Source organism: Hipposideros armiger, unplaced genomic scaffold, assembly GCF_001890085.2.
Source record: "Hipposideros armiger isolate ML-2016 unplaced genomic scaffold, ASM189008v1 scaffold_83, whole genome shotgun sequence".
Taxonomy (NCBI): Eukaryota; Metazoa; Chordata; class Mammalia; order Chiroptera; family Hipposideridae; genus Hipposideros; species Hipposideros armiger.
In genome coordinates this window covers 993,518-1,017,051 of record NW_017731433.1, presented here as the reverse complement: position 1 = coordinate 1,017,051, position 23,534 = coordinate 993,518, and the positions used below count along the sequence as shown (strand labels likewise).

The following is a 23,534-nucleotide window of genomic DNA, read 5'->3' as shown; positions in this document are numbered from 1 at the left end:
TTCAGAGATAACAATTCTGTTTCTGAGATCTGCACAGGTGAATTTTGTTTGGTGTTTACTTTGCCACATCTGAGACTTTTACCAAATCCTAGCAATGGTCATACTGTCTTGAACATTGTGAAATAAAAAAGTTATCTTGGTCGGGGTTGAAACTAAATAGTCATCATTAAAGGAACCACTGATTATATTTTTCCCACTATCAAAAATTTTAAGGTCTGCCTTATAGACATACAGTCATAATACCAGATACATTACTGCTCAATATGCTACTCATAGTATTTACTGAATGTGTCAGGATTTTAACACTTAAAAAAATAGAACTATTTATTTTTGAAAACCATTTTAAAAATATATGTTTCAAAGATCATATTTGATGATCTGTTATTTACCTATACTTATATTAAAATTTGTTCTGTTTCTGTTGTTGCCATTATAGTATTTGGTGCAGATAGTTTGTTTTAGGCATGCAACAAATAGATTTCATTTGTTGGTTTTTGCTTGACATTTTGGGTTTGGGGGGTTTATCTGTTCTGTTTTGATTTTGAAACTTATTCTCAGAGCTGAATTCTTATATTGATAGCTTGAACTCTGTCCCTTAGGGGGAAAAATGCACACAAAACTGACAACTTGCCTGCAAATCTCCCCTCATCTGCTCTGTTATCATTTAGAGCTTCTATAGCATGTTATATTTTCAAGGTAGTTTAGCACTGTTTTAATTGGCGTTATGCCTGTGAAATGAGAATGCCACAAATATTCCCAAAGTAGGTTAGTTTATAAAGGATCAGTAAATATCTTGATTTTTTTAAAAGAAAATAAAGGCCCAATCTCAAAATCAGAAATAATAGGTAAATATATTTAAATAAATGCAGTATGAAAGCAGAGCTAAAGGAAGTGTTGCTTGCAACAGAGGAAGGAGGGTGCTAAAAACAAATGCTATTTAAAAAATGCTTTAATAAGCTCCTTTTGTAACAGTACTTTAAAAAATATATTATGTTGCATACAATAAAAAGCACAAATCTTAAGTTTCTACAGCTCAATTAATTTTGACAGGTGCCCACCGTGAGCTTCCCTCTATCACACACCTTGCACAAGACCTTAACTGCCTATGTACATTTCTGTCTCTCCCCACAACCTCTTTCTACAAGAGTGTAAGCTCTGTGCGGGTAGGGGTTGAGCCAAGCTCATTTGCTTCTCTGTGCCCTCACAGGTAGGTGCTCAGACGATGGAGAATAAATTAATAAATGAATAAGCATTCATTAATAAGATATCTTATTATGCTGCTTGGCTGCTTGTCTTAGTGGTTCAGACCTGGGAAGAGATGATGATGTGAAAGGCCAATAGGTACCTACCTGTAACAGCTTCAGCCTGAGGGTGTGAGTGCAGCTCAGAGCTGAGAGCGAGAGCGAGAGCGAGAGCGAGAGCGAGAGCGAGAGCGAGAGAGAGAGAGAGAGAGAGAGAGAGACAGAATCAGGCAAATGATGCAGTGTCCTGGGGCAAACTGGTCCAGGAAACAAAAGGCTGTTTCATGTATTTGGCTCTTGGAGTCAGAAGCAGAGGTGGTAAAATCTAATCAATATCTGTTTGTTGACCCACTAAGCCTGTGTAAGGAGGCTGCCTAAGGTGCCAGCATCAAAAATCCTTCCTGAAAATAATATCCTGCATTATTCAATAGTTTTTAGTGAGAGCAACCTCACAAAGATCAAGCATTAAAGTAAATGTGTCTTGCTAATTGGAGACCACATTGTAATCTGGGATAAGTATATTATGTAATATGTTATATATTCTGGTAAAATGTCAAGGAAAAGAACAATGGATAAAAATACAAAGGGATACACCATGCTTATGAGAATAAATCGGTCATATATATGCTTGGAAGTCACAGTAGGCTAAGGGTTATAATAAACAAATAGACTCAAGTTTAGTGGCTTAACTCTACAAGTGTGAGCTGTTGCTCACGCGCAGTTCAGAGTGTTCCTGGTCCCATGGCTCGTCTGGACATCTCTTCTCCAAGTGGCCACTTGGAGCCAGCTTCTTTCCTCTGGGGGTTTCTTTTAGCACCTGGGGCCTGAGCCCTCTCTGGGCATTCTGCACACAGCCAGCAAACGAGGGGAGAGAACGAGCTGGAGGATAATACGTGACATGCATATGTCTGCTTACATACCTTTTGCCAGAATTGAGTTATTTGGCTGCACCCAGCTGCAAGACAAGATGGGATATGATGTGTGCCAAGGAGAAAAACAAACCAGTGATTCAAAGTTAGCGACTTTTTTTTTTTTTTTTGGCTACCGGGCTAGTCCTATGTTTTTCCCTCCTATTAACTGTTAGGTTAATTTTTATTTTCATACCATTTTTTACCATCTTCACCCATTTCCCCCACCCCAGCCCTTGGCAACTACCTATCTGTCCTGTTTTTATGAATTCAATTTTTTTTAGATTCCACATATAAGTGAGGTCATACATATTAGTCTTTTTCTGTCTGACTTATTTAACATGATGCCTTCAAGTTTCATCTATGTTGTCACAAACAGCAGGATTTCCTTCCCTTTTTTTTTGGCTGAATAATATTCGTGTGTGTGTGTATCACATTGTCTTTATCCATTCATCTATACATGGACTCTTTGGCTGTTTCCATGTGTTGGCTATTGTAAATAATATTGCAGTGGACATGGGGGTACAGAAATCTCTTTGAGATAGTGATTTAATTTCCTTTGAATATATAACCAGAAGTGGAATTGCTGGATCATATGGTAGTTATACTTTAAAATTTTTGAGGAAATTCCATGCTGTTTTCCATAGTGGCTGCACCAATTTATATTCCCATCAACAGTGCACAGTATTTCCCTTTTCTCCATGTCCTCGCCAGCACTTGTTATCACTTGTTATTTTAATGATGGCCCTTCTAATGGATGTGAGGTGATCACTCATCATGGTCTGGACTTGCATTTCCAAGACGATTACTGATGTTGAACATGTTTTCATGTACCTGTTGGCCATCTATATGTCTACTTTGGAAAAATGTCTATTCACTTTCTCTGTCCATGTTTTAATCAGATTTTTTTTTTGCTATTGAGGGTTTCTTTTTATAATTGTTTTTAAATTAAAAAAAAAAGAATTCTCCAAAGAAAATATCTTCTGTTTGACCATTACTGCAATTTTTACTTTAAGGAGAAGCCATAGTAGGTAGTAGGCCAGAGAAGCTGGGGTTGCCGGGTGGGTATGGGTATGACTTGGATCTAGGTTAGGCTGCCAGTGCTTGAGTTTACCCCCACCCACAACAGCAAGCAGCAGTACAAAGGCTATAAACACCAGATGTGGGTGGGTGGACACAGTATTTCATGCCTCCTTATACAGGTTGCCCAACAGTTGATGGTCTTGGTGACATTCATGAAAGGAAGTCTCCCCAAGATCGGAGGAGCCATGAGGACTGTAAATTGTTCTTGTCTATTCCCAGCCAGTTCATTGCCCAGAACAGCTTCTAAGTTCATGGGTATAAATCTATGACTTAGGGACTTTGTCACCTTGTAATAATATCCAAATTCCGAATTTAAAAATTCTTTCTGTGCCAACACTGAAATACCCTTTAAGCTGTGGCCTACCACAGGAGAGAAGCCATTTTCCTAACTCCAGAGACTAGGTTTGGGGAGGTCTAAAAATGCTTTACTGCTAATGTAAAGTAATAGTGAATGTCAACTACAGCTGAAAACTTAAATAAATAAATAAATAAATAAATAAATAAATAAATAAATAAATGCTTTACTAATGGGGAGACAACTTCTAGCTGACAAGATAAGCTCATAGGCTTTGATGTATCTTTATTTTCCATTAGAGTGATTTTTTTTTGGTGCCTTTTTCTTTTGTACAGCTCTGTGGATCAATAGATAAGCAACTTTTTTTACAATGTTATGTGCAGAAGCAAACAAGTGTAGAATTCAATATGATTATGCAGCCACATGAGCGTTACTTTAGAGAGAACACCGCCTTAGATATGTTTTCTACCTTCCAGTAAACAATTTCTTACATTTCTTTTGTGTTAACAATGTCATGCATATTAGAAAATGGTTAGTTTCATTTGTTAAGGAAACTTATCAAACTGAGAAGAAAATTGAAATCATGCATTTTGACAGGTTTTCTTTCAGCACACAGGGAAATAAATCATCATATCAAGCAAAAACACAATCATCAGGAGATCTTTCTTGCCTCCCATTTGGGATTTATATAGAACTGGGTCTCTTTACCTCGCTTTCTGAAGAACTCACCATTTCATCTATGTCCCAGCTGCATCCAACAAGAGCTTCTATCCTAATGTCATCTGCTAAAACAATTGCCTCCTTCAACTAGATTTCAAGAGCCTTAAGACCCTGTTGGCTCTGTGTTTAATTCATCTTTGTATCTTTAACGCATGATAAATTAGTAATTGCTAAGTGAATAAATATGGAAAAAACTTCAGTAAAAGGAAAAGTGATCACCAAAGTTACTGGTGATGATGGCTTTCGTATACCTAGTTATGAGAATTTGCTTTTTGAAATATTTTCACTGAGACATTCTTTTTTAGAAAGTAAGAGGCAACTTAAAAAAAAATTTGCCCCAAATCCATGTGTGCAAAGCAATTAGTCCCTTGTAACTAAGAATATTTAAGAATTTTAAATATAACATTATTTTATACATTCAAAGGCATAGAAGAGCTTTCTTTAATAAACGATATGTTATTCTATCAGTTAATAGTAAAAACAATCTTGAAAGAACCAACGAAACTACCTTGTGTCCATGATTTTGTCACTATAGTGAAAACAGAGGTATACAGAGCCCCCTTTAATCTGTGTGGATGTGAATGAGAAGGAGACTATTCAACAGGGAAGGTAACAAGAATGGGTAGTTCATTTACAATTTGTATCTCGAGTATACTACCAAAAGAGAATTATTTCTACCTTTTTTTATGGCCCATGTTGTGTTTTTCTGTCGATTTTATCTGCATTCTGGCTGGCAAAGAAATCTTTCATGGACATCAAAGACATCACAGAATGGGCATATAGAGCTTTTACTGGACCTTTAACCTGGAATTTTTATGTCCAATGAGTTAAAAATATTCCATTGCAAATCTGAATCAGAAATTAGCTAGATGGAATGGTACCATGAAAATGAAAACAATTTTATTTCAAAAGATTAAAAGATTCTTATTCTATTGAATGAAAGTTGAAAGTGAATGTCAGAGGCTCATTCCAAGGTGCACTTTGATAGTTATTTGTAGACCTGGAAAGATAGACTGTAACATTACCAACTGCTAGGTGACTATTGTGAAGGTTTCTTTCACTTAATTCTTTAAATGTTGAAATAAAAGTCATTATTACCCTTATTAGTTTATTAAGATTACAGTGACATCTTGTGGCATTTCATTGTCCCTTTTAAAATTTGCCCTGGTAAATATCTAACAGTTTAGTTCTTAATAAAGACTTTTAGCTTTTTATTAATGTAATATATAAATGGAAAAACCCAGAAACCATTATGCGAAATAGAAGTCAAATGAACAAAATGTTTTCTGCTTTATTTGTTTCAAGGAAATATTTCTGAATGATTTCAATTAGAAAAATATTTCTTTCAAAATTATCAAGATCTAGCACTTATTTTTAAAATTTTCTTCCATTAGCACTATTATGACAGAGGAAATGCCCTAGAAATTGGTTTCAATTCGATCCATGTGAAGACAATAACGTTAGAAATTAAAAGTCTGCTGCTACGGAAGTATTGTGTGATCATAGCTTCTATAAATTGTTAAGATCAGCTAATTAAAACAGTCTTACTGGAGGAAAGAGTTTTATTGAAAGAAAAAAAAATTAGGGCAAAATTAAACCTCTGCCATTTATATCTAATAATTATCAGCCTCCTCATAGACTGTCTCTAATTAGCATGTATAGTAATGTAAAGTGAGAATGCCATTAAGCTACATTAAGAGATGTAATTTTTTTAAAGACAAACTGGATTCAAGATTTCCACTCTTTCACTCTGCCCTTATCACACACACATATTGCAGTCGTTAACATTCAGTTCTACATGATGAATGTTAGAAAAATTCTTCTTTCAGATGTTTTTTAGTCACTGAGTTTAGTCTCTTTCAGGTACTGTAGAGTCATTTTGCTGAAAATAATTGCCATTTGTAGGTAGCTTGTAAATATTTGCTTTCCTACTTCCTTCTTCCTTTTCTCCTTCCTGCCACTACCTCATTCCTCTCTTTTTTGAATTTGAACTTCTAAATAACCCTTCTGATAGCCGATGAAAGCAATGCCTTTTGGAAATTATAGGTGTCAACAGTTCCACTTGCTATGTACTTTGATAAATATGATTCCTCCCCAAGTCTTGCTATGGATAATATGCTGTTTTCCAATTCAAGACATCAATTATAAGATACTCCTTTGTTTTACGAATACTAAGGAAGAAAAAAATCACTGTCAGACTACGACACATTGAATAGAATTATTTCAAACTCATTCAAAACATTAAGCACCTCTTTTAGACTTATTTAAACGAATTTGATTGTATATCATACTTATGCATACTGTACAGTGGAAATATAAGCAAAATGCAATGTTTTAAAAACACGGAGTCCAGCTCCAAGCCACTTCCTGTGATGTCCGAGTTTGTCCATGCCATTGTCCTCTATGCCACTAAGAGCAGTGGCGATACAGTCACGTCCAGAATGCAACTGTTGTCTCTAAGACTTTCTTCTAAGCTATTGACAAGTTTTGAAACTGGCACTTTATCTTACAGAAAAATCAATGAAAGGATTTTTCAGACAATAACCAGGATTTACAGTGCTTCCTCAAATAGTCATTATGATTCTTTATCAAATGGTTTGTTGACTGAGAAGCCAAGGGATTACAGTTAGACAACCCTCATGCAACAAGATTATCACATGCAGAGGCAAGTGGCGTCTACAGCCATGACTGCTCCCTTTACCAGCAATTGTAAAACACCAGCGCTCGCTTCATTTTCATAAATGTTAAAATGTGAAAAATGATGTGCCATAGTGAAGCTGAAATATGGTAATGTAATTGCTAATAGCCTTTTATGAGTGACTGCTATGTGTCGGGTACTGCTTATATTCTTCATATACATTATATCATTTAACCATTAATATAATCCTACGAAGTAGATGCTATCATTTATATGTATTATAGTTAAAAATTAAACAATGTGTTCTAAGGACAGACATCGAATAAGTGGTAGATCTCATGTTTAAACGTGGTTCTCTGTCATTCCACAGCCCAGATTTTTCCCATAGGTATCTGGTTATAAATATTTAAACAGAAAATCCCAAAAGAAGGGGGTCACTCAATCATTTGGAAAAAGACAATCGCTCCATCAGACATTTTCCTTGGATAATAGACAGAGCAAAGAGCAATTTTGTGAACAAAATGTCAGGTTTATATATTTGTGAATTATTTAAAAACTTTCAGAACAGGAAAGAGATGAAATATTATCTATTTGAGGAAGAGAAAAACTGCTGTATCAGCTAGAAGCTGTGGTGACTGCAGAAGAAACGTTTTGTGAAATATGCCTTATGTCACAAATAACCTCTTAATTTTTCCAAATAAACAAAAACTCTGCAATTTTCAAAGAGAGGAAAAGTTCATCTATACTTAATGTATAATAAAGAGTGGATTTGGACAAAGGAAAGTGCCTGTTTTGTTTGCATTGGTTTTTTTTTTTACAAGAATGTTAATAGAAGCTTTATTCATAGTTAATTAAACACTCTTTTCCCAAATCCATGGATGTGTCTCACAAAAATCAGAAACAAATATGAGCATAATGCACTTTTAGCTGTAAGCTTATTAATGTTAAACTATCTTTTGTACTTAGAACCAAAGTAGTTAATAAAAAACTAAACTGATTCTTCTGTGAAAATATCTCTCCCTGTCTTCATAAGACACAGATATTTTTTTCCCATAAGCTGTGTTTATGTGCATGCAGGGGCTTCCACATTCTCTCAAGAATAACTTTGTTGGCAGTCATGAAACACAGCAGCCGGGCTGAGTATCATACACTCGAAGTTTGCACTCCTAGAAGAAAGCATAGAGAAAATGCTCCTTGACATTGGGCTTGGCAATAATTTTTTGGATATGATACCAAAAGCACAGGCAACAGAAGAAAAAATAACAAGTGGGACTGCGTCAAACTAAAAAGCTGCTGCACCGCCAAGGAAACTATCAACAAAATGAAAAGGCAACCTACAGAATAGGGGGAAATATTGGCAAACCATATATATGATGCGGGACTAATATCTAAATATATAGGAAGCAGAATTAGTATCTCAAAGAGATATCTGTACTCCCTTGTTTATTTCAGGATTATTCATAATAGCCCAGATATGGAAACAAACGAAGTGTCCATCAATGTATGAATGGATAAAGAAAATGTAATATATGTATATGTATATATATATATATGTATATATATATTTCTATGTAATATATGTATATATACATATATAAACACAAATGTATACACACACACACACACAAATACACAAAGGATTATTATACAGCCATGAAAAGAAGGAAATCCTGCCATTTGCAACAACATGGATGAATCTGGAGGACATTATGCCAAGTGAAATAAGCCAGACAAAGAAAGACAAATACTACATGATCTCACTCATAATGTGGAATCTAAAAAAAAAAAAAAAAGTAGAATTTACAGAAACAGAGAGGAGCATGGCAGTTGGTAGGGGCTGGGGTTTTGGGAAAATCAGGTGATATTGGTCAAAGGGTACATACTTTCAGGTATAAGATGAATAAGTTATGGAAATCTAATGTACAGCATGTTGACTATAGTTATGAATAGTATATTGTATGCTTGAAAATTGCTAAAGAGTAAATCTCAAGCATTCTCACCACACAACACAAAAATAACTATGTGGGTGATGGATGCGTTAATTTGATTGTGGTAATTATTTATCAGCAGATATGTACATCAAATCATCACTGTAAATATATACAGTTTTGTCAAATACACCTCAATAAAGCTGGAAAAAAGTTAAATTAAAAATAAATATTGCATAGTTGTTGATTGCCTCCGCCAAAAATATGTTCAAAGAGAAAGAAGTTTCTGTAGGTTGTGCACACTGTGTGTGTGTGTGTGTGTGTACATGTGTGTAATTTATGCATTTCAAAGGAATTGAAACTGAACTATAAGATGTTCCCTTTCCAATAGAAAGAAAAATGTTGAAGAAATTATAAACAAAGTCAAGCAATAGGAAAAACTTGGTACTGTCAAGTATTCTATTTTTAAGCACTCCATAAAATACTAATAACAAGATTTTATTTTAATGGGCATCTAAATTGTATTGAAGTATTTTAAGGTAAACATTCTGAATGGTAGTGTTTAATCTTATATTAGCTTTAAAAATTGTATTTTGGGCTTTATAAAACCCATGTACTTGTCTAATGATGTTTACTCTTCCTTATAGGTAACTCATTTAGTTGACTAATAGACATACAGACACAGCAAATATGTAATGCTTAACAAGTAGTGATCCAGTAATGAAGACTATCACAAACTCAGGATAACAATACTCAATCAACACCAGTTAGCCCAATCTGTCTGTGTACATTATAAGTGAAATCAAGAGCACTGCTCTACAATAACCTCAGCTTGATGAATAAACTATGAGTTTTCTGAGACTATAAGCTGTAAAAGATTTAGTGTTAAGCATGGTGTCCTTGGGTATTCATAAATTCTTTTATGGGCTTTGCCTGTAAATGTATCTATATATTTTTAAAGGGTATATGTAAAATGTTCTAATATGCAGAGGAAGTCTGCATTTTTCTGTAGTATGGAATAGGCAAAAAAGCTTTAGAGTAAAACCATATTTTTCTCTTTTTGTGTAAGTGCATTGCATTTTTAATGTAGACTACTGCACCATCCCCTGAATCTTGCCAAGCTGTATGAAAATTACACAGTTTTTCTGTTTCCATGTATAAAAGTATCAAACATGTAAACTTTGTGTTAAGTGAGTTTTGCCACCAACCTGAGTCCATGGACCAACAGCCATGGCGTCCCCTGGGAGCTTCTTAGAAATGACGGTTCTCTGATCCCACCCCAGATCTACTAAATAAGCATCTGCATTACCATCCCCAGGTAATCCCAACACACAAAAATTTGAGAAGCACTAATTTTGGATACTTTGTTGATTGACCTAATTTTCTATAAATTACATTGTATAAATAAGTATTCCACATGTATCCTTTATTTTAGCAATAATCAAGATTTAGTATGTAACGAAAACACCAAAATAATTTTTTAAAAAAAACATAGATTTTTCTAGTTTTCCCTCAGAATTTAAAATTCAGTAGCTCTAGGGTCAAGCTCGTTTGCCTAAATCACAACTCTCCTGAAAACAATTAAAGTTAATGATAATATCAATTCTTGGTAATAGCTCCAAATCATAGGAAAATTCCTAACACACAAGAAAGTTACATGCTAACTGTTTCTGTTAAATTCTGAAATGTTTCGAATTTTTTCTCAAACTATTAATCACAGAATCAATAATTTGGTATTAACTGTGCCTAGTTCCATTCATGGAACATGATGAGATCATTTGTTCTCTCTCCCACTCCCCCGCTAAAGGAATGCCATTATTTCAGCCAAAGTCAGACAAAATAATTTACTGGAGACCTTAAAAGTTAGCACTACTTCCATTGTAATCAACTACTTCTTATTCTAGAAAAATAAGACCAATATAGTCTGCAAAGCACTTATTAAAACACACCACAGATCTCAAACACAGATGCATCCAGGAGCCATCAGGTAACCAATGGGAGAAACAAAAAAGTGATATCCTGGTTACAGACATTCAAGTTCAATATGTAAAAATCTCCCACACAGAACAAATAAGAACACCTCTGTGGACAGCATTCAGCCTGTGGTCAGCTGGTTTCTGGTATACTTGTGTATACACTAACATGGTTCTTCTAGTTAATTCCTGGTGACACACCAAAGGGCATATTTTTATTATTTATTTGTTCATATGGCTTATTGGGGGACTTTTGGAAACTTGGTTGTAGTTTGTATTTTAGTTATGAAGCCAAGTGGATCTTTAAATACATAGTAAATAAGCCATAGCTGTAATCTATGAGTTTGCATAGCCCTGGGTTTTTTTCTAAGCAGTTTTGACAAGGAGTCATGCAGAAAAGGTTCAGTTTGCATTCTTTTATACTACACAATACACCATCTTCAGAGAAAAAAAAAATTAGGATTTTTGTGGAATACCTGTCTTCATTTCCCTCATTAATTGCTTATTAGGTAAAAGTGTATGATGCTAATTTACTTTTGGTGCTTTGATTTTACATGATTATGAAAGATTTAAAATGTCCAAAAGTCTTTACACTTTGCAAACATCAAGAATTCCTTAGTACCATTAAATGTCTAGTAAGTGTTTGTTTGTATTTAAAATGTCCAGAAGCACAGCTGTTTTCAAATTTTACCTAGAGGTATCTTTATACTACAGCTTCTAAAATGAAGACAACAGCTGTTCACATGTTCAATATGTACTTTTATTTTAAATACCAGCACAACAAACACAATGACATGACAGGACCACTATCTCAATAACACTGATGACATTCATCGACAAGTTGGCTTATAATTTACATACATTGTTTTTATCTGGAGCTATTTTAAATATTATCTTGACATACACTGTAAAACACAAATCTGAAATATATACCAGTTGCAAACATAATGTGCTTAGTTACTATTTTCCTTGTCATTCAAATGAAATGATTTAAAGTTCCTCAAAATCATGTCCACTTGTATTCATTGTTTCAGGGTGCATGACTCGTCCCATGAATAGGATTGTACCTGCATTGAGTTGGAAATGAACAAAGGGGATGAACAACAACAAAAAAGATATTTATTTCCTCTCTTGCTTACAATTAGCAATGATCTAAAAATGTAAATATAAATAATTTCATTAAAAGAAAGCATTTGAACATTAGAAATTATCCGATAAATAATGTAGAAAATATTCTCAATTTAAAAGAAAATTCTTTCTCTTTAACCCATTAAAAAAGTTCTGTTCTCGTAACAGACTTACCTGTTCTCCTATTCCTGATAAGAAAGAAAAATGGATGGTCGACAATAACTTGAGGATAGAGCACAGCCATCCTACTAATTGCAATCATTCCTGCAGTGCAGAGAGAAAGTAATTACTTGTCCGTGGATGTGCAGGGAATAATGAAGAATTTTTTCAAACCATCTATGTTTAATGCGAACACAATGGTTTACAGGAAACATGATTTTAAAGACTTAAAGAGAGAAAAATTCTAGAGGTGTAACATTTCTACTTGACTTTAAACACACACACACACACACACACACACACACACACACACACAGTTTCCTATCTCCACCCCTCCAAATATAATAGGACAATTTATTCTGCCTGTTACAAAATTTTTAGTCTCGGTCTCAGATAAATATTTATGGCTTTACTAAAATGATCTTTGAGTTAAGGGAAGAGAGAAGAAACCCTCCCCGCAGAAAACAAAGAGTTTCTTTATTCTCTCAAATCATTATTTGTCTGAAATGGGTATTTTTACATAGCAAGTCACCAGGCTTCTAGTAAGTGTCTGGAATAGCAGTGATTAAAGGGAAAGTACAGCAGTGGGAGACAAAATGTGTTTCCTACAGCTGGGAAACTGAATTCCCCTGAGGTCCTTCTTATGGGCAATCATTTTATACTTGCTACAGGGTGACTCAATTGTGAGACAAAGGTCACTATTAAATTATGTAAGATTTTTAAGTTTTCTTAATACCTAAGACTACTGTGTTTCTATTTCCTCCTGAAAATATGTTTTTAACTGGCCCTATCCTTTGAATGGACAAATTTATGCAAAGGTAGAATAATGTGTACAACTATGACGGGTTACATTTTATGTGAGGGGCGGGGATGGAAATCCAACTAAAATTTGATGGTGAGGTTGAAACAAATCCAAAGAAAGGAAAAAAAGGTGATGGAAAATCATTCTCAATTAAGGAAGTCAGAATGATCAAAATGACCAAGGACATCTGCCGTTTTGCTTTGGACACATGATTTATGGCAAATTTTTAAAATTATGTATTTAAAATTTTATTGGTATTATTATTTTGTTAAAGCTATTTTTTACTTGCTATCATATACTCTTGTGTATCTGTGCTTTTAAAAAATCAAAACTTTTCACTGACAAAATTAAAAACTAACCTGCACAAGTAATTAAGGAGGAAGAAAAATGTTTCAATGGGCAGCAGGGAAATATTTAAACCATCCACACAGGCAGCAGAGCAGGAAAATCTACTCTACAGAGCTGCCAAATGTCCTCCCACCTCTCATTAGAGAGAAAATGGGAGGTGGGAGTCACCCCACATGGGGCACTAGAGTGAGGGAGGGATTTGTAACCTATTTAGAACATTTTAGCTGGTTTTAGCTACACTTCTAAGTTAGAGCAGGGCCACAGCAGAGTCAGTTTTATGGTTTGATTCTAAAAAAGGATCTCCCCACCCCCCACCCAAAATTGCTTCAAAAATCCAAATCTAGAAAATATTAGATTTTAGAAAATAACTTGGCACCTGAGGTGGCAGCCGCTTCAGAGCCTTCTTCATTAACCTCTAGGAAGGACTTGTGAATTGCTTTGGAGAGAAAAATCTCTTTGTTATCTGCAAAAAAAAAAAAAAAATAGAGAGATAATACAAGCATTTCTTCAGTATCAGAGATAGGGAAGCATTTTAACCTTTAGTTAAACGGATATGGAAAATATAAGAGACGTAAGAGACTGATATATGACATAAACATAATGATATAAAGCGTAAGAGATAATGTTGAAAGATTACATTTATGATTTGAAAGAACTACTGACAATGTGTATTCTGATTTGTCCTCATTTTATATTCTCTTGTTAATTTTCTCCTTCATTTTTATTGGTAATTTTCCTATTGCTTATTTCTTATATTGCCAGAAAAAGCAGAAAGTGGCTTTGTTTTAATAGCAACTTCAAATTAGTTCATAACGCAGTATGAAAATACCTTACATGTTGTGCTCTAACTTGAAATTTAAAAACACAAAATAAAAAAGATAGAAATCCAGATATAACCAGAAAAAGAAATTTAAAAAAAAATCTAATCTCTGGGCCGGACGACTGGCGCATTGGTTAAGAGTTGGCTTGGGATGCCACCTCTGAGCAGCAGGGCCCCGGTTCAGATCCCACATGGGGGCCAGTGACACTGCCCTCAACAGCTAAGATGGTGAACAACAGCTCAACCTGGAGCTGGGCTGCCATGAGTCGCCAGCCATGGCATAGGCTGCAGCCCCTGCTGCAGTGGGCTGCCATAAGCTACCGTGTGTGGCTGGCTGGCAGCCAGCGTGAGTGGCTGGAAGCCAGTGTGAGCTGCCAAGAGCCACCATGAGCAGCCATACAGAGGCCGGAGACCGATCTGCCTCACCTGGGAAGAGCTCAGTGATAATACCAACATGGGCCAATGAAGCAACGTGCTCCATAACTAGACTGAAGAACAAAACGACAGCAACTTGTCTGTTCCCCTTCCCCTGATTCCCCAACAAAATCTTTAAAAAAAAAATCCAATATCTAATTATTGCGGTAAAGTAAATACCCTTAGCAAAGAAAAATGAAATTGGTTTCTAAGTTGTGGAAATGTGAATATACAAAAAAGTTACTACCCATTCCATCCAGTTAATTGGCTTATCTGAGGAATACCCTAGTCAGAGGAAATAACACATTTTCAATATTAGGAGGGCTGTTTTTCTTCCCTTTGAATTGTCTCTCTATTTATGCTTACTTTTAAATTAATGGCTGTTATCTGCTGACTTGTGTTCTCTCAAACTTCATATATTGAAGTCCTAACCCCAAAGATTTCTGAATGTGACTATATTTGGAGATAGACTTTTAAGTTAAAATGAGGTCATTAGGGTGGCCTTAATCCAATTATGATTGGTGTCCTTATAAGAAGAGGAAATTTGGACACAGCTAGGTACAGAGGGAGGGCCATGTGTGATGGTTAACTTTATGTATCAATTTGGCTGGGCCACAGTGCCCAGATATTCAGTCAAACATATTCTGGATATTTCTGTGAAGTGTTTTCCAGATGAGATTAACACTTAAATTGGTGGTCTTTGAGTAAAGCATGTGGACCTCATCCAATCAGCTAAAGACCTTAGTAGACCAAAGACTGACCTCTGAACACGAAAGAATTCTGGCAGCCGCTGCCTTTGTATTTGAATGAAACTGTTCCCTGAGTCTCCAGCCTGCCTGCTTACACTTTAAATTTTGGATTTCCAAAGTCTCCACACTGTATGAGCCAATTCCTTAAAATATGTCTCTCAATAGATGATAGATAGATAGATAGATAGATAGATAGATAGATAGATAGATTTGATCTAGATATAGATTTTTCCTGTTCTGTTTCTTTGGAAAACCTTGACAACATGTGAAGCCATAGGGAGAAGGCAACCATCTACAAGCCAAGGAAAGAGGACTTAGGAGAAACTAACCCCAAAGACACCGTGACCTCAATCTTCCAGCCTCCAGAACTGTGAGAAAAATAAATGTCCATTGTTCAAGTCACTCAGTCCGTGGTTCTTCGCTATGTCAGCCCTGGCAAACTATATAGTGGATCAGCCTTCAGCCTTAGGTTTCCAATTTATTCCCAAGAATCAACAAAACAAACAAAAGATACCTCAAATACAAACAAAACAAAACAAAACAAAACAAAACAAAAAACCACAGGAAATAAGATGGTTTACTCAAGTTTGTACCCCTACCCTTTTTTCCAATTCCTGGAGCTCTAATTCAAATTTAAGATAAATAACTTTGTTGCAGATGACCAGCACCATTCAGTATTAGTAAATCACAGTTGATTTCCCATTAGGCTGCTTAATAAGACTCCATGAGTAACCAACTCCTATCCACAACATTCATTTTCCTTTCAAGTTTTCAAAAATACATAATCATCTTATACAGATAGGGAATGGTGTACAACAACATTTTTGGTACATCTGTTGCACAGCACCTGCTTATTTTGAATAAAATCTAAGACAGTTGAGAGGCATCTCTTAGTATTTTTTAATAGGGATATTACTTCCTCAGTTCATATTTAGTGTTCAGATATTAGCATTGCATTATGAAATCATCTATCTCACATATTATGACACTTTCTTCTAGAATGCATTTGATGACTAGAAGAAAGATAAGAAGCAATAAAGTTTTTAACATTAAACAATTAAGTATAATTAGCTCCTTCAAATCAAGAAGACCAGTTTTTTAACAAATAAAAAAAATATATAAATTGCATTTATAACTAGTCAAATATACTTAGTTGACAAAACAAACACATGATTTCCAAGACAGTAAAATATATTAACTATTTGTAGTTAACTGATGCTGTGCGATTTTCACTCTGCTTCCCATTTTCATCAGTCTGACATGGTCATCCACCAAAAGCCAATATTACAGCCCTGAATGCAAAAGTGACAGAACCCAGATCCTAAAAGGTAACGAGTGCCCACAATGCCAGCTAACCCCTCTTCAAATATTCTGAGGGGAGTTCTCATAAACACCAAATGATATTTCAGCCACATCAATTTGCATGGAAGAAACCACCTCCAATAATTCCTGAGCCCGTACTGCTGGCTTCACTAGGGACCTTGAGAGAAGGAATCTCATCCCTTCAACTCTGCCCCAAGAGGACCCTCCTCTAGTCACCTATCCTTTCATACGCTTTCATCTACTTACACAAAATGGTGATGGGGAACTGGGGCAGAAAGGTCAAGAAGGCAAGGATGCTAAGCGTTCTTCCCAGAGAGCTATAATGAAATGGACAAATTTTTAACAAGATGCATGAAGAAGAAAGACTGCCCAAATAAATAATATTAAGACAAAAAAAGGAAAGCATATCTAAAGATACAGAAGAGAATGTTTTAAGTCACAAAAACTGCTATGCATAATTTTCTGCAGATAATTGTTAACCAACTTTATGAGGTATGATTTATTTACTATAAACTGTATCTTTATGCAATACACAGTTTAATAAGTTTTGATAGATGTATATGTCTGTGAAACTACCTCCACAAATAAGATACGGAATATTTCCATCTCCCCTAAAAGTCTTGTATTTGTTTATGCAGATAACTTTGAAAAGGAATAGGCTTATGATCAACTGGACACTTTTTATAGAAATGTACAAATTATAAATTAAACCAAGGGGGTGGGGAAATAGAAGATCTGGATAATCAAGTAAGCAATAAAATATTAGTTGAATCAGTAGACCAAAACTTCCCCCATCCTCAAAAGTAAAGAATCCAAGCCTTAAAGATTTTAACCAAATCTTTAAGGAACAGATAAAAATTTCTGTTATAAGACCATTCAAGATTTTAGAAAAAGGATAAAGCCATTCTAAATCTCACCTTGACATTAAAATTAAGCAAGGGCAGTTTTAAGAGAAAAAAGAATCATTAACCAAACTCACCTATTAACATGGAGATAAATGTTTATTTTTATCAGAAAATTAAATCCAGCAAGATATACAAATAATTTTTTTAAAAAGAGTTTTAACGGTATCACAATGTGTCATGATGCTGCAGTTGAGACCAGCTCTAACAGCCTTGAGTTTATATTAAAGCTTCCTCTGGGATGATCTTATCAAGTAGGAACCAATTTAAGCCACTACCCTACTTAAAGCCCTTTACCCGTCTTGGGCTTGCTCTGCCTCCCACCTCACTTTCAGTATATCTCATCCCCATATACCGGCTCAGCAGGCAATAAGAGGGCCTCTGTGAGGTTGCTGTTCCTTCATTCACTTAGCATTCTTCACTTCATACCCCGTGCTCCAGTGTATGTGAATTCCAACAGCCTGCACCTACCACACGTCATCACTTCTTTGTTTCCCCAGAAACTCCTATACCCCTGGTTGTACAGTCAGATACCTGATCTACTTTTAAGGTTCAGCTTCGAGGCTTATCAGGCCTTTTCTGCGCTCTGATTCCTATCCCCCACTAAAGGAGAACTGATCACTCCTTCCCTCTGAGCCCAGGATCTAATTCTATTGACGCTTTCATAATATATCATATTTGTATTGATCTCTCTCTCTCTTCCTGGACTGCCAACTTTCTTAAAACAAGGATTGTGTCATTCCCTTTAGTATCCCTTGCTTCTGGCATTCAGTAGGTCTAATACATGAACCACTCTCATAAAGGGAGTTTCCTGGTAATGTGTAATTTTCCAGTAGTTAATCCAGTTCACAGCATAAACAGACATTTATTAATTGTCAAATGAATGGGGTCAGCTATTTCATATTGTTGTAGGACTTTGGGTGTTGTCACACTGTGGGCACCATGACCACGATTCTGTTCACAATTATAGCTATCAAGTTGATTCTTGTAATAAATAAAATATGGCACCAATCCAAAGTAGATGCTCTAGGAAATTGATGGAGAACAGAACCAGCAAAGAAAAGAATACAAAGACCACACACACACTAAAACATTTCAAAATCTAATCGAGTGGATGAGCAAAGGGAATGGTATCCAACAGACCCGTGTCATCATATACCTTTCAAAGACAGCAAAATAAAGATCCAATCCAATGTTCCTGCTCTCAGGGGTGATTAGCTGCTGCACGATGGACAGCAAAGGTCTGTACATGTAAACGAGGCCTCAGAACCCTTAACCTTCAGAAAAACAGTATCCCTTTTGATATAAGAGGCAGAAAATGTAACAAATAAGAAATCACATCACAGATACTGAATGGAAAAAAATGATTTGTTATTTTTCTTTTGGGACAAACTTCAAGCAACAAGGCTAAAATAAAATATAAGCCCAAAGTGGTTTAATCAAGAATGTTTCTGGGGCTGGCCGAGTGGCTCAGTTGGTTAAGAGCTCACTCAAGAGTGCGAGCTCTGAGCAACAGCGGTTCAATGCCCAGCCCTAGCTGAGTTGCCTCTGAGCTGCCAACAGGTGGCAGGACGGCTCAGCTAAAAAAAGAAAAAAAAAAATGTCTCTGTTGTCACTAAATTTTAGAAAGAGATAAGGCCATGCAAGGATACACGCAAGCTCATGGCTTTCTTTGCTTGCCCTCTGTAGTGTAATTGCTCATCATAGTGTAATTATGTGTCAGTCAAGCCATGTTTTGTGCTAGGCCACACCCTTACTCGAGGGCCTGGACCTGCCAGTCCTCTTCACCTATTAGTTCCTTGCACACTGCCAGGCATCAAGTTCACACTCAGATATTTGATGAATGAGAAAGTGACAGGAATTAAGGAGATTTATTTTACACTGATAAGCTCATCTTATTGTCTAGAAAAAACTTAACCAGTCTCTGAAAAAGAAAATAAAGAAGTCAAAGGCAAACAGAGCTACCCACCCCCAAAAAAAAGAAAGAAAGAAAAAAATCATACTGGCCCCAAGCGGTCTGATCCTGGCCACAATAGACATTGCTGACAAATGACTGCTCCCACTTTCTTCTGGGCAGCCTGGAGCCAGGCTTTTCACAGGGGTAAGTGGGAGCTGGTCCAGTAAAAGCCTAGGTTCCCAAGAGAAGAGCTGGGCTCTAATTCAAGCTCTTCTAAAGGAAGCAGGGCAAAATACTTAGGCATGCATTCCATCCCTGAGCAAATATTTATCAAGTACCCTGTTTGTATGAGGTGCTGTGCAGGGCACCAAAGGTTCTAAGTATCTGTGATGAGCAGAATGCTGGCAGGATGGCCGTCAGTGCAAGTGGGTGCGTTCCTGCTTTTGTGGCACTTTTCCCAAACACGGCCAATTTACACAGATGTCTGCGTCAGGAAGGACATGCTTAAAATAACGAATTGAAGAGAGTTCCATAACAGAACACTAGAATACCAAAAGCATCTCTGTACGTCAGTTGCTAAAATATTTTTAACTTCGGCCCACGAATTTTAGAAAGGCTTCTAGAATTTAAGTCCTTGAAGGTAGGAATAGCGTTGGTTTATTTGTTTGTTTTTCTGGATAGATTTTGTTATAGATCAGCAAATATTCATTTGTTAATTCATTCTTTTTTTTTCATTTATTCATGTACTAAGCACCGCCTACGAGCCAAACATAGTTGATGCACTGGGTATACCTTGGTGAACTAAATAGTCCCTTCCTAATGGGGTTAGGACAATAAATGACAATTAAAAGCAAATCAATAAATGACCACAGTTTCGGGGTGTGGTAAGTGTAACTAAGAAATAAGATAAAGTGTTGTATTGGCTGGTAACTTAGGCATGGAAGACGAGCTACTTGGCATAGGCTGTTAGGAAAGGCATGTCTGAGGTCAATTTGAGCTGAGACCTAAAGAATACAAAGGAGGCAGTCATGGGAAGATCTCAAGACAGAGCTTCCTGTAGAAGGAAAGCTAGTGCAGAGGCAGTCACAAACCAGGTGTGTTCAAAAGATGGCTTGTGTGTCTGGAGCATGAGTGAGGAGGGCTGGAGGTCTGAGAGAAGCCCCCACACGTGGAACAAGGCCGGGCCCAGCACCATCTCCTCACAGCACACACCCACCCAGCATCTGTCGTGCTCCCCACTCCATGCTGGGCTCTCAGGACAGAAAGATGTCTGTGACTCAGTCCTTGCTTCTGAGGTCAGAAACATATATGTCAACAAATAATCTAAGGAAAAGGTAAAATGTGTGATAGCACTTTGCACTCTTGAGACTCTGAATAAGGGCAAGTAAATCATCTAGGAAGGGACAGATGTCAGGGGAAGTTTCTCAGAGATGGTGACATTTGGGCTGGTTCTTGAAGAATGAGCAGGAGGGTGAATGTCAGAGAAGGGTTCAAGGGCATCCCAAGCAGAGGTTATATCTGCAAAGCAAGAGAAGCCGTGGGCACGACCCAAGGTCCAAGTGGAGCCCAGGCTATGAGGAGGTGGGGAGTGGCTGGGGCGGCCCCTGATCCCAGAGCGTAGACCTCAATGCTAGAGAGCTGGGCTTTGTCCGGAAGCAAAGGAACACAATTGCTTTGATTTCAGAAGACACCTGTGGCAGCAGCTGTAGAGGGTGAATAGGATGAGCAAAAAGCTAGGGGCAGGAAGATCAAGCTTATTAACTTTTGCAATAGTCCAGGCAAGAAAGTAGGAACAGCAATGGAATTATGGCATTGAACAATAAATACATCCCTCTGGTTTACAGGAGCAAGGAGAAAGAACAAACAAGGGTAGGATGGAAGAGTCAGTCCAGCATAAATCTAAACACTGGAGTCAGACCTGGAGATGGCTTTTGCTGTGTCTTCTTAACTCCTTTATTTTATGGGCTCCTTTATTAAAGCTTGTACTTTATGCTGAAGGATTTAGTATGCACTTTCTCCTCCTTACACCTTCCAAGAGGATTATCTATTAATCGAAATGCTGACAGTCATTCATTTCCGTTACAAAAATAGTCCTGCTCTATAACAGGATCCTCACTGCAACAAGATGAGCATTTTACATCCAGCCCGAGAAGAAACTGGTTCTCAGCACTCTCTACAGCCCATGTTTATTGTATGAGTCTTTACTATGCTTTATGGTAATGAAATTTAGCATCCAAAGCAATGGGCATCAAACTGAGATGAAAAATGTAGATGCAATAAATACAGAGCATCTCATCTGATTCATTTCTTATGCAGTGGATACTTAGGGGAAAGCACAGCACTGGGTGCTTCCTAAGCATACAGAGGGATCAACCTTTGGTGGGTTTAAATTCCGGCAGGGGATATCTGATGCATAAGTAACGATAACATGAGATCAGGTGTGATATGTGACATTAAGTGACGTGCAGAAAATTGTAGAATTTAAGGAGTGATTCCTCTTGGTTGTTGTCATCACGATGGCTTGAAAAAGTTGGGGATATGGGAGCTGAGGCTCAGTGATAGAGGTGTTTTGGGTAGGAGAGATTCCATAAAGATGGGGCCCTGGGGAGATGCGTGGTGGAGAGGCAGTGTTCAGTTTTGCTGGAGCACAAGCTGTGTATAAAGAATTAGCCAGAGTGATGGCTGGAGGGAGCTGAGGTCCAAATGCCCCGCAGTGGATGCTACACAGCAGGCTGAAGGGCGGCTTTGAACAGGAACTGGAATGATCTGAGAGTGAGTTTTAAGGCGATTAATCTTCGTAATAGTAGATAAGTGGTAGATAAGACAGATTAAATGGAAGAGAGATCAGAACCATTCAGGAGGCTATTGAAATAACCGAGAGCAGCAGTAACGGGAGTGTGAAATGAAGGTGGGTGCCACAGAATAGAAAATACAAGAGTGGATTCAAAAGGTCTTAGCAAAGGATTCTCAAGTCATTTTTTTTTTCCAGAAGCAGGAGAATGTGAAGCCGAGGTCGTTTTTGTTTTTGTCCACTACTAAATCACATTTGCTACTTTTGAAGAAAGATAAAAACTTTATTACATACTTTAAGAATGTAGCAGCATTACAGTAGTACCTAATTGTTTTTTGGGTGCATTTCAATTTACAAAATCTACTAATAATGTTATTTTAAAAAGTTTTTCTCAGTTTTTAAGTAAGAATTTTAATTGAAGAAATAATACACAAGGTGAAATTCCAAACAGTACCCAGTGGTATGTGAAACAAAAACTCCTGTTACCTAAGAGCCTCTGTCCGGTATTCTAGAGGCAACTGCTGCTATTACTTTCTAAGATGTTGTCCAAAAATGTTCTATGCATTTAAAAACTTAAATACATACCTATATTCTCCTCCTCCATATTTGGACCCAATATGCTCCCATTTTGTTCTTCGATATCCCCCCCCCCCACCTCCTTTCACAATGCTTTCTCTAGTACAGAGTTTCTCAACTCATCATTATGGACATTTTGGGCAGGACAGTTCTTTGTTGTGGGGACTGTTGCATGCGGTGTGGATCACAGGGATGTAGACAGCATCCCTCATCTCTACACCTAAGATACCAGTAGCACTCCCCCAGTAGTGACAACCCAAAATGTCCCGTGGAGGGCAAAATAGTCCTGGTTGAGAACCCCTGAGCCATTAAAACATTCGGTCATTCTTCCTTTAATGAAATCCTGCTGTTATGCCTTTATCCCCCCCACCCCCACCCCCACAAGTCTGCATGTTTATTTAGAGCAGGTATGATATTTTAATCATTTCTTCCTTTTTATGACATAGTACTTTGCTCACACTCTCTGCTTCTCAAAGAGCTGTCAAATATAAGAAATAGATATAGCATTGAATATAATTAATGTTGTATATCTTAAACACCATGAAGTTCTCATTAACATAGGAAATAATAACCAAATCATATATGCTAATAATTTTCCTGGGTACTTGTGGGGAGTACTAAGTGTCATAGACATTTTAATCATTATTTGGAGAGGCAAAAACTAGACATATTAAAAGGGCACCAACCATGTAAAGCAGAGTATACGGTGCCCAAATAAATGATGCAGAGAATAAATGTATTGAATTCACAGGAAACACAGAGGCAAGTGTTATAGTTGTGTCACTAGATACTTTTTGAGTGAATGTTTCATACAGTAATGTGTGTGTGTGTGTGTGTGT

At 36.8% G+C, this 23,534-nt stretch overlaps 1 protein-coding gene across 1 annotated transcript in view; it reads right to left on the bottom strand.

The window, feature by feature from the left end:
- Window positions 1–11,524: 11,524 nt before the first annotated feature.
- Window positions 11,525–23,534, bottom strand: part of SERPINI1 (serpin family I member 1) — an 81,164-nt gene continuing 69,154 nt past the window's right edge. Inside the window, exons 5-8 of the mRNA XM_019643913.1 lie at window positions 16,776–16,955; window positions 13,600–13,686; window positions 12,089–12,178; window positions 11,525–11,853 (exon numbers count right to left, since the gene is read on the bottom strand). Coding sequence (XP_019499458.1) covers window positions 11,777–11,853; window positions 12,089–12,178; window positions 13,600–13,686; window positions 16,776–16,955 — 434 coding nt within the window. The 3' untranslated portion in view covers window positions 11,525–11,776. The remainder of the gene's footprint in view (window positions 11,854–12,088; window positions 12,179–13,599; window positions 13,687–16,775; window positions 16,956–23,534) is intronic.